Source organism: Rhinolophus hipposideros (genome assembly GCF_964194185.1).
Source record: "Rhinolophus hipposideros genome assembly, chromosome: 20".
NCBI lineage: Eukaryota > Metazoa > Chordata > Mammalia > Chiroptera > Rhinolophidae > Rhinolophus > Rhinolophus hipposideros.
In genome coordinates, this window is record NC_138066.1 from 37,828,970 (window position 1) to 37,845,975 (window position 17,006).

The 17,006-nt window shown below is 55.1% G+C and overlaps 1 protein-coding gene across 1 annotated transcript; it reads right to left on the reverse strand.

Moving 5' to 3' along the window:
• Positions 1-290: 290 nt before the first annotated feature.
• On the reverse strand, positions 291-16,346 carry SLC4A1 (solute carrier family 4 member 1 (Diego blood group)). Its single transcript, XM_081029360.1, has 20 exons — positions 16,187-16,346; positions 12,520-12,606; positions 12,319-12,409; positions 11,293-11,354; positions 10,255-10,435; positions 10,018-10,153; positions 9,442-9,565; positions 9,235-9,319; positions 8,899-9,083; positions 8,183-8,393; positions 7,725-7,937; positions 7,399-7,547; positions 7,093-7,287; positions 6,066-6,239; positions 5,562-5,651; positions 4,906-5,072; positions 4,123-4,376; positions 3,054-3,223; positions 2,786-2,962; positions 291-2,107 (listed from the first exon to the last, which is right to left on the reverse strand). Exons 2-20 carry the CDS (start codon positions 12,532-12,534, stop codon positions 2,027-2,029), a joined length of 2,760 nt encoding a protein of 919 aa, XP_080885486.1. The 5' UTR covers positions 12,535-12,606; positions 16,187-16,346; the 3' UTR covers positions 291-2,026.
• Positions 16,347-17,006: the final 660 nt, after the last annotated feature.

Consider the following 17,006-nt stretch of genomic DNA (forward strand, 5'->3'; position numbering starts at 1 on the left):
CCAGGCCCCCTACAGGGCCTCTCCCCACCCCCATGGCTCTTACACATTCTGGAGAGGAAGGATATCCTGAGCATAAACTGGCCTTCCTTTGCTCTCCGCCTCACAGGGTGCTGGCCCTCTCCACCCTAGGGTTTGGGGGTTATCAGCCCTGCCCCTCCCCCAGCTCCAATGCCACCCTCCCGCTGCCCCACTCCTGCCTGGCTCTCCTTGTCCCCTCCCCTCTCCCAGGGCTGCAGGCCTGCACCAGTTTCACACTCCGTGGTCCAGCCAAGACTCTTTGGGGGCCAACTGTGGGAGGGGAATTCCAGCAAAGCAGTCATTCCACCTCAGATGCATTTATTGGCCAAACCTATTCCCAAACATCGAGGGGAAGGGTGCTAGCAGAGTGGGTGACTTTTTTTCCACTTTCTTAGCAGTGTTCAAGGAGCAGAGGGAGGGAGGGGGCAGAGACATCTTAATCAGAATAACAACACCAGGAGCTATTGTTTATTGAGTTTTTCTTCTGAGGCCTGAGGCCAGCCTTTGTGTTAAGCTAGAGCTTTTCATTCACTGGGCTCATTTTATCTTTATAACAACCCTAGAGATAGGTACCATTATTGTCCCCATTTTACAGAAGAGGAAACTGAAGCAGAGAAAGTGAAGTGGTGGGAGGCACTTGTCATCTCCAGGAATGTACTCCAGGGCCTTCCATCAGGACCCCTTAGTCTTCTTTCTTTTCTCATACCATGATTCCCAGTTTCAACCATCTCTTACCATTTCCAGTTCTTTCAACTCTTTTTATATTTTTGCTTTATAAAAAAATAGATTTTGCCCATATTCTGTGGAACCCACTATCTCCTATCCCAAGTGGTCAAATCTGGGTTCTCCTCAAGATTCGGATTGGTAGGGTTGGGGACAGTGGGTCTCTAATGGGTGGCTTGAGTGCGCACGTGTGTGTATGTGTGTGTGTGTGTGTGTGTGTGTAGCCAAAGTACAATGATAGCTCTGAGAAAATACACAATCAATAAATTACAAACCTCCCTCCCCTTTCCTTTCCCATCTCTTCCCTCCCTTCACCCCCCATCCAAATATAGAACAGACTGTGTGTTGCCTCCCTACCCCCTACCCCTGGGCATGTCTTGTCTCAGTTATCTCTGTGTCCACCAGGTCTAGAGGCTCAGGAAATGTTTGTGGAATGAATGGTGAATGATTGAGAGCATGGGGGAGGAAGCAAGCATTTTGGAGTCCTGAGTCCCATCCCTGATTGTCTCCTCATACTGTACCTTGCCCTCACCAGGACACCTCCCTCTGCTCCAGAGAAATGAATCCCTGGGTAGGGGTTGGGAGCAGAGAAGGGGAAAGAAGGAGTTAGCAGGGGCATCTCTCAGCATGAGAAGGTGGATGACTGAAGTAGAGCACAGAGCTTTGGCCTCAGAGTCAGGAGACCTGATTCAAATCCCAGCTGTATGGCTCAGGAGCTGTGTGACCTCAGGCAGGCTTGAAGAAAAATGATGACTACTGCATAATAGTCCTTTCAGAGTTTACAAAGCCCTTTGTTTACGTTTATCTTTGGTCCTCAGTTACCATCCTGTAAGGTGGGTATTATTTTCAATATACCCATTTTACAGAAGAGGAAGCAGAGGCTGGAGAGGTTAAGGGACTTGCCCAAGGTCACACAACAAGCAGGAATTTGACACCCCCCCCCATGATTCCCACCCTCACTACTGCCCCTGTCTGTGCCATGAGGAGGTGGGACTCAGTTCTAAGTCTCCCAACACGGTATACCCAGGTGGTAGCATGGCAGCAGGAGAGGCTGCCCAGCAAATGCCTTAATGTGGGCTCCACTGGCCATTTCCAGCCAGAAAAGCCAGTCTACCCATCATGGAAGGTTTCCTAGACACCCCCTCCTTTCCCAACCCACAGCCCCGGGGCCTCAGCTGTTGCCCCACAATGGACCTGGGAGTTTATGAGGTGCCCGTGAGCTTTTGCTTTTCCTGAGAGAGAGAAGCAGTAGAATGGTGGAGGGGTCTGGGCCTGGGCCCTCCTCTCACACAGGCATGGCCACCTCGTCGTATTCATCCTGACCTTCCTCCTCATCAAAGGTTGGCTTGGCATCATCAGCATCCAGCTGGAGAGTGGGGGAGGAAGGAGAGAGGGTGAGTGGCCCAGGGGCAGGACGAGCCCTACAGCAGCACCGAGAAGCGCCTCTAGAATTAGGAGAGGGCCTGGCTCTGTTTGAATCTTGGACAAGTCCTGTCCTGATCCCGGAGCCCCTTAGGGTTGGTCGACATGAGTGATTTCCAAACGGTGAGGAGCCCCTGGGGACCTGGTGTCCAAGTGGGGGAGGGCCTCCAGAGGGTGTGCAGGGGACCCTTCACCAGGGCACATCCGTCGTGACCTCTGTCACGTTGTAGAAGAATTTTACTGGAGGAGCAACTCTGTCCAAAATGATTTGGAAGACCACAGGACCAGCCGCTCAGTGGTCGGAACAACTCACATAGAATACACCCTATGTGTCTTTTAACCCATTAACCAATTCTGTCATTACTCCTCCTTTTACAGGTGAGCAAACCCAAGGCACACAGAAATGAGGCCACTCGCTCCGGGTTGTCCACTAGGATGTGGCAGTGCCAGGATTTGGACGCAGGCCCCATGCCACTCTCTGCCTTCCTTAATTCTGAGACTCACCCCTCGGATGAGCCCTCCCTGACCCAGCTCTGGAGTCCTGCCCTCCGGCCCTTGCCCTCTCTGTACCCTCCCTCCTCCCCCAGGCCTTGAGGGGTGGGAGTGGGGAGCAGCCACTCACACACTGGAGCTCCAGGTTCCTGAAGATGAGTGGCAGCAGGAGGCGGCGCAGGGGCACCGTGAGGATAAGGACGAAGGGCAGGGCCAGCGAGATGCTTGGGAGGGACTTCACTGCCCACAGCACTGCCAGGCAGACGATCTGGATGCCCGTGAACAAGTGCATGCGCCAGGTCTTTACCTGTCGGTGGAGGCTGGGGTCATCGCCTGCCCTGCCCCGGCACCCAGCACCCCCAGCCCACCCCTGGCTGGGCAGCTGGAGGGCCCTGTACCCGCTTGACGTAGGGCACATCTGGATGGTACTTGGGCGGCTTGAAGAGAAGCAGGATGCGGTCAAAGAGCTGGATACCACTGAGGGATGTGACTCCCATGTACAGGAAGATGCCAAACAGCACGGCCAGGGGGATGTGGGACAGAATGCGCCCCATGAGGATGGACACGCCTGTGGGGAGAACCAAGCGATCAGCCCCACACGCCCCGGAGGACCAGCACCAGCAGGGGCCAGGCAGTGAAGCCACAGGTTCTGTCTGGCCCTTTCTGTAGCTCCTCTTCATAGGGATTACCCCCATTTTACAGACAGAAGAAATAGATTCAGAGAGGTGAAGTAACTGGCCTAAGGCCACACAGCTAGCAAGTGGCAGAGCAGGGAGTCAAGCTCCTGCCTGCCTGGCTTCAAAGCCTACTCCTTTACCCTGGGGACAAGGGGGTCACAGAGGTCCGAAAAGCCTGCATTTTCCCTCACCTCAGCCCAGAATGCCTCTATCACCCTTCACCTATCCAAACCCTAACGCTTGTCCAGCTACCAACAGCTTCACTTCCTATGAGAAACTTCCCTGGCCTCTCCATTAGCGACCATGGCACTGCGCACAGCAAGCCCAGCTGGACTCAGGTGCTCTAGACTCGGAGCAACCCCGGTGACTCTCTGTCTTTTCCTCCCTCACACCCAGATTATGTCTGGAGCACTGCCCTTTGCATCATAGAGCAGCTGAGCCAGAGAGAGCTCAGGGGCATCTAATGAACCTTTTAATGGTGCAGACAGGGAAACTGAGGCCTAGAGACAAGGGCCTCAGTCAGCAGCAGGGCAGGGCCCGAGCTTAGCAGCAGGGCAGGGCTATAACCCACAGGTCACCAAACTTCTGTCTAGAGAAGCCCTCCTTCCTTCCCTGCTCAGATGCCCATCTCAGTGCATTGGGCATTTTCTCCAGAATTCCATGACGTGAATAAGTGACACTGGGGAGATGTAGACAGCAGGTGTGTCAGGAGGGCTGGAGGGGTCACGTCATCTTAAGGGGCCGCGTCATGGAGAGCGGGTGGTGGAGAGCATGGCCAGCCCTCACTTACCCACAAGCACAGACACCAGGAGTCCGCTGAGCCTCTGCTCCTTGACCTCCTGGATCTGCGCAGCAGCACCTGGAGTACTGGCCTTGCCCATGACAGTGAGGGCATTGGCGTGGGTGACAGAACGCACTGTGGTGGCACTGAGCCAGGGCATCCCAAAGAGGGTGGCCACTCCACCCATGCCAATGACCAAGAGCAGGTCCAGGTGGAAGCCGGAGCCTTTGATCATCTTACGCTCAGGTTTGCTGATAATCAGCCTAGGGGGGTGGAAGGCCAGGGGTAAGCAGGACTCTCCCTCACCCCCACCCCCTCGGACCCTCCTTCCTTCCCATTCTTGGGTCTCTCTCTCTACCTCCGTTTATCCTTCTGTGCCCATCTCCCTTGGAGTTCCTTGCTCCCTTCCCTCCCACCCTATCTTGAGAATTCAGACTCTAAGAGCAGAAGTGTCTTCAGACACCACCTAGAATATCCACAGGCAGATTTACTCAAAGTTAATGAAGCAGAGGCTTCAGGGAGCTTCACTAGTCCTGGCTCCTTCTAAGATCTGACACCTAATTTTGTAGTTCTCATTTTGTATTTTTCCTTAGAAAAGGCTCTCCAAATTATAAAATGTCAGGTCCCACAAACCCTGGCCCTGCCTCTGCCTGTCGGTCATTCCTGCAAGATGGGAGGGCCACACGTTCCGCTGAAACTAGCATCAGTTCTTGGGGTCTTGCCTGCCTAGAGCCTGTCCTTTTCCCGTCCTGCCTCAGACTCTCCCAGGCCCAGCCCCACCCTGGCTCTTACGTGGTGATCTGGGACTCAAGGAAGATAAGGATGAAGACCAGCAGGGCAGGCAGGGCAGAGGCAAACATCATCCAGGTGGGGAACTTGGAGTATAAGCCTAGTGGGTGGATGACCCAGCCCCGAGCCGAGTCGTTCGACAACTTGAAGCCTTCAGGTACGTTGAGTTTCTGTGGGAGGGCAATGCTGGTGAGAACACTGGGCGGGGGCATGGGGAAAGGTGGAGATGGGGAGCTAGCATTCTGGGCAGTTGGGAACTTACTTACATTGAGCACCTATTTTGTATCCTGTCCTTCCACTAAGCCTTTCACATACAACTCATTCCCAAATTTATAGATGAGGAAACAGGATCAGAGAGATTACGTAGCTTGCCCTGCATCACACAGCTACTCGGTAGCAGAAGTGAGATTCATACTCAGATTTGCCTGACCCCAAAGCAGATTCTTTCTTGCTGCCCTGGGTTAAGGTGTAAAGGGGACAACCTGATCCAGGCCCTTGCTTCATCCAGAGGGGTCCTGTAAGGCTGTGGGAGGAATGTGGGGCTCCAAGGAGAGACAGGGATAAGGTAGGGGTAGTTATAGCTGGCTTCGGTTTGAGAAAGCTGTTCTGGGGAGGGGGCATGCTGGGGGAATGAAATGAGGGTGGAAAGAGAGGGTCACCTGGGTGTAGGTGTCCTGGATGAAGAAATCCACCATGACCATGATCAAGATGGAGATGGGAACACCAAAGTCCCCAATGACCCGTCGCAGCTGAGGACAGGTGGAGGAACAAGTGATTAGTGCCCAGTTGCTCGCACCTCTCATTTGCCCCCACTTCTACCCCATCTTCACCCTGGGAGCCCTGCTCTTTCTATAGGAACTGTCAACATCTAATGCTCCGTCTTGTACCTCCCTGTACTTGCCTGCTTTCTTCTTCCCTTGGCCCAGCCCCACTCTTGACTCCACCCCCTCCCAAGCACTGTCCCTGTCTCCCCCTGGGTTCTCAGCCTGGGCACGCTGAGAAAGGGAGATGGGTTTGCCTGAAGAATGAGATCCCGGGTGAGTAAGGGGCCAGGGAGGCTTGGAATTGGGAACTATTGGAAAGGGGAGCTAGTGGCATTGGGGAAACTGGGGGTGGTGCTTTGGCGTAGGATAGGCAAGGGCAGGTGGAGAGGATGTGCTGACCTTGCCAGGGAAGTAGGAGCTGTTCTTGAACTTGCGCAGCATCATGGCAAAGAAGAAGGTGCCAGCCATGAGCACAAGGGAGAGGAGGGCTGTGTTGGGCAGGGCGGCCTGAGGTTTGGGTTTCATCGTCACATTGTGCTGATAATGCTGCTGCAGTGGGTGGGTCTGGAAGATCTGCAGCAGAAAACCAGGCATTGTGTTCCCTCCCATCCATCCATCCATCCATCCATCCATCCATCATCCATCCATCCATCCATCCATCCATCCATCCATCCATCCATCCATCCATCATCCATTCACCTATGTTTTATCTCAACTGACATGGTAACAGAGGAGCAATGGAATTCTACAGCTTGTTTTTTAGGAGTGAGGACCAGGCTAGGCTTGGATGGGGTGGGCCATGAAGACAATGAGTGTGTGTGTGTGTGTTTGTGTGTGTGTGAACACCCAGGGCCTGGGAGACATGAGAAGCCTGAAGGGGAGGACACAAGTGTCAAGGAGGTTCCTAAAAAGGGCTTCAAGGACTTTGAAAGATTCACCAACCAACAGAATCAGGGGCAGAAATACATTGCTCACCCTTCCTCCATATAAAATGTAGATACAGAGTCAGGCATGGTTTAAAGTGACAGAGCTGAGGGGGCAGGGTACTCTATCTGCAAACCCTGTGGTTCTTGAGGGCAAGTGTAAGAGAAGAAGGGTGGACTTTAGAGCCTTGAGAACCCCTGCTGTCCCCACCACACATGCAGTTTCCCATTTCAGTCTCAAACATGTACTGGCCCATTAGTCACTCTGGGTGTGGTTATAAATGTAGACATGTGCACACAGAAGTACCCTCTCATACACAGTCACTCTGCCCAGTCATAGCAAGAATACCGGCAGCAGGTGTCAACATGTATGTGGTCATAGTCACATACCATGAAAACACGGCCATGCAAATGTCATACAGACATGTGTGCAGTGACACACACAGTCATAGTTTATAGCCAGTCTCACACATGCACACGCCCATGCATGTTCACAGTCCCACCTTTATTAGCTTGGTGAAGGTCTCGTAGATGAAGATGAGGGAGATGAGGAAGGAGAAGATCTCCTGAGTGTAGCGGGAGATGAAGCGGACCAGAAAGCTGCCCTCAAAGGCCACCACCAGCACCACCAGCAGGATGAGCCAGAAGCCAATCCACACACGGCCCACGAGGTACTCCAGGTTATTGTTGTTGCAGAACTGTAGGGTGGTCAGAGGGAGCTGGGGTCAGACAAATGGGCCCAACACCGTGCATCAGGCAGGGGGGACCAGGGGCCATTTAGGGTCACAGTGGGGCCAGAATAGAGCTACCGAGAAGAAGGCTTCCTCAAACACAAGCAGGGGCCCTGAGAAGCCAACCACAAGCAGGGGCTGAGCTGCCAGGAAGGCAAAGAGGATGCCCTGCACCGCAGTGGAGATGAGTAGTTCCGACACCCCCATCAGATTCTGGGTCTTCTCGCCTGTGAGTAGAAGTTACAGTGAGGTCAAAGTCAGGAGATCATTTTCAGGGGCCAGTGGAGCATTTCACGGGCAAACTGATGGAGGGATCCAGAGTGTCAAATTGGATCAGAAGTCAGAGATCACACAGAAGCCAGAGGATCAGAGATAAGGATTTGGGGGCATACAGAGGCACTGACCCAGGAGGCCGCCAAAGGTGATGGCTGGTGACAGGGCAGCAAAGTAGATGAAGATGACGGCAGCCAGGACCTGGGGGCTGAGTGCGTCTGTGATGTCACTCAAGTAGCGGGGGTAACGGCGCCTTATGTCACGCACCAGGCCCCCAAAGAGTTTGCCTGTTCGTTCCAGAGGGTCATCTGGGCCACCAGGGACCCCTGGACCCCCATTCAAATCTGTAATGAAGGATAGGACCACGGTCACAGGGGGCAGCAGGGAGAGGTGTGGGGAGACAGGAGATGAGGTGGGTATTGTCTGATGGGAATAGGGCAGCCCAGGAAGCTGGGTGGCGTGAGGACAGGGAGAAGGGACACCAGGGCATTTTATGGGAATGCGGGGAGGCAGGGGCTCACAGGGCTGTGCTGGGGTGTCTGAGGGTCTGTGGGGGCTCAGAAAGCCTTGGGCTGGGCAGGGCAGGTACCTAAGCCCTTGTAGAAGCTGGGGTCTGGCTTGGCAGTGCTGGGCAGGTAGCGTCTCCGCAGCAGCTCCCTCTGCACAGGCACCAGACTGAGCAGGGCCTGCTCTGAGGGGGCATCTGAGGGAGGCAGCACCAGGCTGCAGTCCAGGAAGCTCTCCAGGGAGCGCACCAGCTCCCCCCTACTCTGGGCCAGGTAAGCATCCATGCGGAACACCTGGGGGCCAGAGAGAGGGTCAGGACTACCTGAGCCTGCTGGGCAAAAGGACTCAGGAGTCCACGGCCGGGCCCTCGAGGACCAGAACCCTCTCACCCAGCTCCTTGCTAGAAACTGCTTTTCCTCCTTCTCCCCCACTCTGAAAGGGCTTTGGGGAGGCAGACTCGGCCCCGAGTGGGGAAAAGAGAAAGAACTAGAGCAAACAACATAGGTGGCTTACAGCAGAGCAGATGGAGCCAGAGCAGACTAGGCCAGACCAGGCTGGACGTGACCAGGCAGACCCAGGCCAGAGCGGGCCAGGCTAGGCCGGGCCAGATCAGGCAAGGCTGAGCCAGACTGCAAAGGCCTGGATTACCGCTGGCCAGACAGGTCAGCAGCAGCTGGATTAGACTGAGGGGACCAAACTAGTGAAGCTAAAGTGACCCAGGCTAGCCCAAGCTGCAGAACGGGCCTCAGCGGCCACTCAGCTCCTGGGTTCCCCCAGCCCTCGCAGGCCCCTCCTCACTCTCTCCGACATGAGGGTGGCAGCCGCCCGACCCAGCTGGGTGTAGTCCGTGTGAGGAGCCTCGGGTCCCAGCAACACAAGGAGAAAGCGCACGGGGACTGGCAGCTCCACTGTATCTTCCAGCTCCGCGGCCTCTTGCAGCCGCACGAATCCTAGAACGGGCCGCTCCAGGAAGGTGGCGCGGCCTGCGAGAAGATGGGGGCTGTGACGGGGTCACGCTAGGCTGTGGGGGCACTGCTGGGGTCCTGGGGTCCGGGCTTAGGTAGAGACAGGCTGGGTCAGGATAGGTGGAAGCAGGGGTATGGAGGGATGATAGCAGGGGGCACCGCCGCTTACCTACTAGCACCAAGGTGGCCTCAGAATCCGGAGGGATCTTTTCCAAAATTCCAGATGGTGAGCGCCCTTCTGTACCTCCCTCGCCCTGTTGGAAGGCAGGTGGTAAGGGGAGCATCTGGTCCCTGCCTCCCCTCCCCACTCTGATTTCTAACCATGTTCAGGTTGAGGCTTTCTGGCTCTCTCCACACACTCCTGGTATGGGCTCACCTGTTCACAAAAGAGCTTTGTCTCCAGTGAGGGGTGTTGGGGGAGCAGAGGCTCTGAGGGTTCCCCAGAACGTGTCACAACCGTGGGCTTCACACCCCCTAGGGCCTCTAGGTCTCCGGCATGGCTGCAGGACACACAGGGGACATGGGCTGAGTAAGTTGTTCGGGTTGGACTCTCAGCAGAGTAGAGACTGGTTGTGGGAGGGATCAGGTAGGAATTCCTAGTGACCGGACTAGAGAGAGACCCTGGGGAGGAAGGAGAATCAGCCTCTTCTGAAAGGAGCCTGTGGATGTAAGCAGGTGGCCTCTGTCTGGAATAACTAGGTAGAGTCAGACGAATAGATGTAGGTAAGGGCCTTGAGAGTATGCCCTCTTGGGGACCAGTGGCCCCCAAATCTGAGCATGGAGACATGACCACCCCTAAAAAGGTGATGGAAGCAAGAGCCATCCTGGAAGAAAAGTAAGCCTCAGCCTGCTGGGGGAGGGGCCACTGGACTTCCAGGGAGAGCTTGGGGTAGGTGGGCTGAGAAGGTGGGCTTTTGGGGAGTGGAGTCCATGTCCAGGCCAGCCGGGGCACCTGTGTTTGAGCAGCAGAACCCGGAGCAGCTCATCTCGGTCCTGAGGCCGGATCTGCTCTTCGTAGATAAACCTGTCCAGTAGTTGGTTGGCCACCCCGGCCAGGGAGGTCTCTGACAGGTCCAGGAGGACAGTCCCTGGAGGCAGTGGAGGAGGTGTGAGCTGGAGAGCTGGACTGTGGCCCTACTCCCCACCAAACCTCACATTCTGGGTTGCAGAGGGGCCCAGCAGGGCTCACCCTTGGCAAAGGTTCTTTGCAGCTCCAGAAGGCTCCAGAAATTGAGGTAAGACAGGTGCGGGCGGCCCCAGGCTCCATCCTGCCCCAAGTTCTCCTCCAGTCGAACCCAGTGCGCTACCTCCATCCATTGCAGCTCCTGATTCTTCTCATCCATCACCAATTCATGTAGCTCCACGTAGACCTGCAGCCCCATAGACCTGAATTAGTCCATCAGGCTCAGGAAAGGGCCATGAGGAAAGTAGCAGCTCAGGGCACGGTGGGCACCCTGCAGGTTCTGAGAGATGTTTGTGGGAAGCCCAGGGCCCTGGAGCATTTGGGGGCAGGTAGTGAGCTCAGAGGGTCTGTCCAGAGCTCCAGCCTGGAGTGTCAATGAGGTGGGAAGTATGGGGAGATGCTCAAGGGTCCCGTAGGTACAGCCCACACTCCTGGCTCTATTCCTTAGCTTCCTGACCAGGCCTCTGGCCCCATTTTAGAGGCATTTGGGGACCCTCCAGACTAAAAGGGTGCTAGAGTGGGTACTGAAAGGGAAAGGAGAGGGAAGTCTTTTGGTTATTGGATCATCTCTTGCCTCTAAGATTGTGGAGTGGATGTGTCAGTCTGCTTGTCTTTGGGTTTCTTTGCGGCCAGGTGGCTACTCTCAAGGGCCTACCTGAGGGCAAACCCAATTTTCTAGCCAGCCAAGCAGTCTGGGGCCCACCAGGGACGTGGGGGTCCTGGGTAGAGAAGAGCATTATTTAATTCTGTGTTTCCCTAGGGAGCACCTGATAACTTAACCGGGGCCACAGGGCCTGTGGGCTCAGACCTCCAACCGCCAGTTTCTCTCTGGCCTGCAAACTCAGTGAAAGGGGACCCAGCAGGGACTGTCTTCTTCCCTTCTACCGATTTCCCAGGACCCCCACTCCTTCTCAGCCTGTTTGTTGCCTGTTTGAAGCTTTGCCTTCCCTCTACACCTGCCCTCTACACCTCCCATCCCCTGGTAGAATGGTGGGGCCCAAGAGCAGCACAGGAAGGAGAATTGGGGGAGGCTGGGGTCCTCACCTCGTGGGTGCCTGGCTGCGATGTGGTGTGGTAGTCTGTGGCTGTTGGCTCGGTGAGGTGAGCTGAAAACCCAGAGGTTGGTTAGTGCTGCCCCCGACAATCCTGTGCCACCACCATGAGCCTCGGGCCCCTGCTGCCCCCAACCCTCCCCTTCCGCTTAGCGGGCGGTGGCTCCCCGTGCCTGTTCTAGGCCCAGCCTGGCTCTGTCACTCTCCATCTGAGCACTGTGGAGGACCTGGGACTCATCCTCAGTGATGCTCGGGAGCGTCAACTCCAAGGTGATTGGAGAATCCTAAATGTCAATTTTCAGGAGTCTCTTAGGGTCTCCTCCCCTTGTGCCACCTTTGGGGACCCGCTCCCTTCCTTCTTTTCACCTGCCTCAGCAATCCCACCAGCTCATAGCTTCTCCCTGCCTCCAAGCTGAGCTCTGGGCCCCAGGGTGGGGTCTGCCCTTATATTGCCCCCACACCCCCTCCCCCAACCCTCATTTCCCAGAGGGGCCTCTTATCTCCAATACCAATTGCCTGCACTTAGGTCCTGTTGACAGTAAATAGGTGCCTGCCTTGGGCTCCCAGCTAAGACCTTGGACAGACTGAGGAAGTCTTCTTGATGTCTCTCTGTCCTGGGCGTCCCCACGGCCCCCCATGTCTCAGGCCCTCTGGACCCCTCAAACAAAATGATGTTGCCAGAACAAGCCTAGTGCCTGGCTGAGAAGCCAGAATTGAATGGGTGTGGGTGACATGTGGCCTCCTGCCCTTGTCCCAGACAGGCCTGGCTGCCCTCTCACAAATCTAAGGGGTGCAGTGACGGTGACGGGTGACTGGCCCCGTCCCCACCCCTCCAGTTCCCTCCTGTGATCATTTAAAACAAAACTCTGTTTATCCTTCAATCAGCCAGGATTGTGGGAGAACTAGCCCTGGGGCTGGGGCAGGGGGAGCGTGGAGGAGGGAGGAGGACTCGTTCCCCAACTGTCCGGGTGGAGGACTCAGCATCTCATCCCAGCAGAGAAAGGGAGACAGGGCTCACCTTCTGGCTCCTCCACCTGGGCCACAGGGACGTCTGGGTCTTCATATTCCTCCTGCTCTAGAATCTCCTCCAGCCCCTCTTCGTAATCCTCCTGTGGAAAGCGGCCATCAGGGCTGGGCTATGGGGGCTCCTTGAGCCCCCATGAAGGTAGGAGTCCAGAGCCCTAAGGTAGGAGCCCTGTAGATGCCATGAAAGACTCACCTGGGAATCCCCCATGGTGCTGTCCTGAGTTTCCAATTGTCCACAGGGATCCAAGCCCCCAGCATAACCCGCACGGCAGGCAGGTCCCTGCAGGGAAGGGGCACAGGCTGAATGAGGCACAAGGCATCTTAGAGTCTCCTGGCTCTCCCCCAGAGGGAGCTATATTTGAGTGAAGGGGACTCCCAGGTATTGGGAGACAGTGGGTTCAGAGGAAGGAGATATGGGTGTAGATTTGTAGATGTGAGGGCAGGTGTGCAGGGGCCAGGAGAGATCGGGCAGCTTGGCTGGCATCAGTCTAAGGGTGTTTGGAAAGAATAGGGTGTCCTTCAAATCTGACTCCTTTCTCCATTCTCCAGTCCTCACCTGGTTTCTTTTCCTGCCCATCCCCAGGAGTCAGGCAACCTCAAGGCAGCATGACCTGTCCCCTCTTCAGGGGGCTTAGCTCCCCAGAGAATTTCTACGACACACCCTCTTCTCCCAGAAATGACTACTTCACACTGGCATGGAGTGTAGTATCCTTGGGAGTGGCCTGCAGTCCTGAATGAGGTGCCCCTGCTTGTCTCCCACACCTCATCTTGAACTCCGTCTCTTTTGTTCTCTCCCCAGGTATCCCATAGGCCTCCTTACCAAGCCCTTTCCTGCCCCAGGGCCTTTGCACAGGCAGTTGTCCACATCCTAGAGGCCCCTCCCCCTACACTCTAGCCCTTCTCATATCTCAGTTCCAATGTCACCTCTTCAGATTCTGTCACTGACCATCCTAACATTCAGTGACCCAATTTGTCATTTTCTGGTTTCTTGATTCATCTGTGCATATATTGTCTGATAATGCCTCTAGAAGGAAATACCCTACATGTCTCAATCCCCACTGAATTCCCCACTCCTAGCAGAATGGTTGCAAATAGTAGGTGCTCAATAAATACATGTAGAGTGAATGTAAGAATGTGTCCCTTTGTTAGCTTGGGGCTCTAGGACTACGGAATCAGGATACCTAGGACCCAGCCAGGAGACCACCGAGTCCTGCACCTCAGCAGAGAGGAAAGTATGCCCACCCCAGGAATGTAAGGACAAGCCTGAGGGGAGGACAGGAGTCCCCGAGGGTGGTGCCAGGCTGGGTGTAGAGGGAATTTCTTTCCCTTCTCACCCATTGTGGTGACAGGGATTTGGGTAATGTTGACAAATGTGCCCACTCTGCCTGCATGGTGCTGAGAAGAGGGACGCTGGGATGAATAAGACACTGTCCCTATTCTCAAGAAGCTCTCAGCCCTGACTGGGAGACAAGCCAGGAACACATGACAGGCTAAGGGGAATGTACTGGGTCCCAAGCATCTGTATGGAAGGAGAAGGACTAGGAGTCGTTGGTGGGGTTTGGGATGCAGTGTACCTGAAGGAGACACTGGTTCTGGACCGAGGAGCAGCAGTAGGAAATGAAAGGCTGAGAGCCTGGGAGGGACAGCCCAGGTGTGAGGATGGCGGGCAGGTGTACTGAGTTAGGACCATGCAGGACAGGGCTGGGTGTTATGTGAGGTGACAGGGCAGAGAGTGTATACAGAAAGAACTAAACAAAGAACTTCCTTTCAGAGGAATGGATGGCCATGCAGTCCTTAAAGGTAGGGAGAGGGGCATGACCCTCCAAACAGAAAGGCAGGGGTCCCTTTCTTGGGGTGGTGGTGGGGTAAGGGATGGCCACTGGGGGGTCCCAGAGCCTGATGATGGGACAGTTCCTACTGCACAGGACTTGCCCCTTGAGGATCCTGATCCCATACCTTTCCTCTCCCTCTCTGTTCCTCCTGTGCCCTTCTCCACAGGAGGAACCTCCACAGGAGATTCCCTGCTTGCCTCTTCTTCCATCTTTATTCTCTTTTTTCCCTCTCTGGCTTTGTCCTTTCCTGGATCTCAGATCCCTGGCAGCCTCAAAGGTGTAAAGCTTTAGGTGTTGAAAGTCCCAGTCATGAGGCTGGGACTGTGATCTCAGTTTCCCGTCTGAAAGGTGGGATGGTTAGAGGGGCCCTCCAGGGCCAGAGAATCCAGAGATCCAGGCTGCCTCTGCCACTGACTGGCCTTGAGTAGCTCCCAGCCTCTCTCTAGGCCTTCGTCATTTCATCTGTACTATGGGGGACTGGGGGGTCCTTCACACCAGGGTTCTGAGACATCAGTGAGAGAGAAGAGGGGAGAATGGAGGTGACTTGAGTTCAGCTGGGGCCTTAGAGGGTGCACCCATGACCCAGATTGCTGCCCCGACCAGGCCAAGCCAGCACCCAGCTGCAGGCCTTCCTCTGTCTGGCACTGATAAGAGCCTGTTCCCTGATCGCTGCCCTGTGTCTGGAAGCACACCAAACACCTGGCCAGCCAGCAAGCCAGGGCAAGGCCAGATAAGGATGAGTGGGGCATCTGGAACCCAGGAGGTGGAGCGCAGCTGGGAGAGGCTGGGCTGGGGGGTGGGGTGACCAGATGATAGGGAGGTCTCCCTGCTGTTATGTCACCACCTTTGTGTAATTGCCCCCGCACTGCACCAAGCTGTACGGCTTTATCTCTTATAATCCCAAACCACTCTGTGAAGTGGGTAATGTCATTAGCCCCATTTTACAGATGAGAAAGCTGAGTTTAGAGATGTCTACCTACTTCGGTCCCCTTATAGGTAGGTCTCAGAGGCAGGATTAAACCCTGGCCTAACTGGCTCCAGCTACATCTCTAATCATTATACTGAGTTGCCCCCCAGAAGAGAAAACAATTATTAGCTGGCTTATCGTTAGTGATTAAGAGAGTGGATTCCACAGTTAGACTGCCTGGGTTCAAATCCCAGCCTTGCCACTAGCCATAAGTATGTGACCTTGGGCAAGTGACTCAACCTCTCTGTACTCCAGTTTTCTCATCTGTAAAATGGGTTAATAATGGTATCTACCTCATAGACCTGTTATAACATTAAGTTCATATCATAGATATAGATATAGATATAGATGATATAGATATATAGATATATAGCATTTAAAATAGTGTCTGGCACATAAAGAGCTCTATATAAACATTTGCCATCATTATCACTGCTAATAGGGATCAAGGTCAGACTTAATATCTTCATTCCTCCCTGATTTTCCTTCAATTCCCATGGAATTAGCCTAAGTGCTTTGAAATCCTCTGGTGGTGGGGGACTCCTTTTCCTCCAAAGACTCTCTAGGGTAGAACAGTACCAGGTCTCCCCGGTAGATTCCCTGAAATGTCCCATACTGGGAGCAGTGTCAACTTTTCTCCTAAGAGGGAGGTAGGGTAGCCTGGGGATCCCTATACGTGGAACAAAGAGGGGACTGGGGGGGTGAAACCTGTGTCTGTAGGATCTGAGGGTCTCATAAATAGGGGCCTGCCAAGGAAACTGCCCCCCACACACACTCACACACCAGCCACAAACACCTTTGCAGCCACGTGCCAGTTTTTTTTTCTTCTAACACTGGCTGGTTTTCCTAAGGCTGGCCGCCCCACTCATCCCAGCTACAGGTGCCAATGGGCTTGTGCCCTTAGGGGTAACAACACACATTGAAACGTTCTCCCTCCACCCACTTGCATCCCTTTTGGAGGTCAGGCACCTGTGACCACTTGGGCAAAGATTTACGCTGGGCACCTGCAGAAACCCTCAGGACAAGCACCGCAGCACCACCCCTAGACTTTCCCTGCTCACCTGCTCACGAGTCTTGGGGTCCCTCTGGGAACTCCTGCAGCCGCTGGTGCCCTCTGCAACCAGCTGAGCTCACACCCGCTCTCTAACCGCACCAGGTTCTTGCTCCTTTGCCCCGGGGGCAGCTTGCAAACCCCTGACTCATGCCCCCGCCTCCTAATCTGCCCGCCCCATGGGCCAAGGGAGCCCCTTCCCACTCCCTCACCCCCGCCCTGCTCCTGCTGGGTGCCCAGTAAACAGAGTTATCTCTCCTGCACATCTGGACAGCTGTGAGTTTGGCCACCCCACCCTGCTGGCCAGCCCCAATGCCTCTCTCCTGGCCTCTAGGATTCTCCTGGGTCTTCCTTCGTGCACTAAGATTTGATGGCTGGCTTCTCAGAGCTCTCGCCCTCCTGGCAGGTCTTGCCCAGCCTCTGGATGACCCCTGTCCTGCCTCTGTCCATTCTCACTCCAGCCAGGCCCCTCTGCTCTGGCCCTAACATGCGCGGGCACCTTCTCTCTTCTCTCTCAGTGTCTTCCCTCAGGAGTCGCTCTTCCCCTGCAACCTTGCCCATGGGGACCTGCTCAGTGCTCACAGGGCCCAGGGAGCCCCTTCCTCTCCTTGTCCCAGACTAGGGTACACTAGCTTCCCTCTCCCCAAGACCCTGGCTGGCTCCAAAGAGCTGGCTCCTGGGCGCTAAGATGCTGTCACTCAGTCAACCTGAAACAATGTCAGGTCAACAAAACCTTCCCCACACAGGAACTCCAAGCTCACAAAGCCCCAATGTCTGGGTACACTGGCTCCTCTGTCGGCAGCCTAGCCCAGGCCCCCCGGCCAAAGCAG

Excerpts from the sequence above, each read along its gene's own strand:
- SLC4A1 (XM_081029360.1), bottom strand. Across the intron at positions 7,938-8,182 it reads CAGCTTCTACAAGGGCTTAG|ATTTGAATGGGGGTCCAGGG; the intron begins GTACCTGCCCTG and ends CCTTCATTACAG. Across the intron at positions 2,108-2,785 it reads GGAACCTGGAGCTCCAGTGT|CTGGATGCTGATGATGCCAA; the intron begins GTGAGTGGCTGC and ends CCCACTCTCCAG.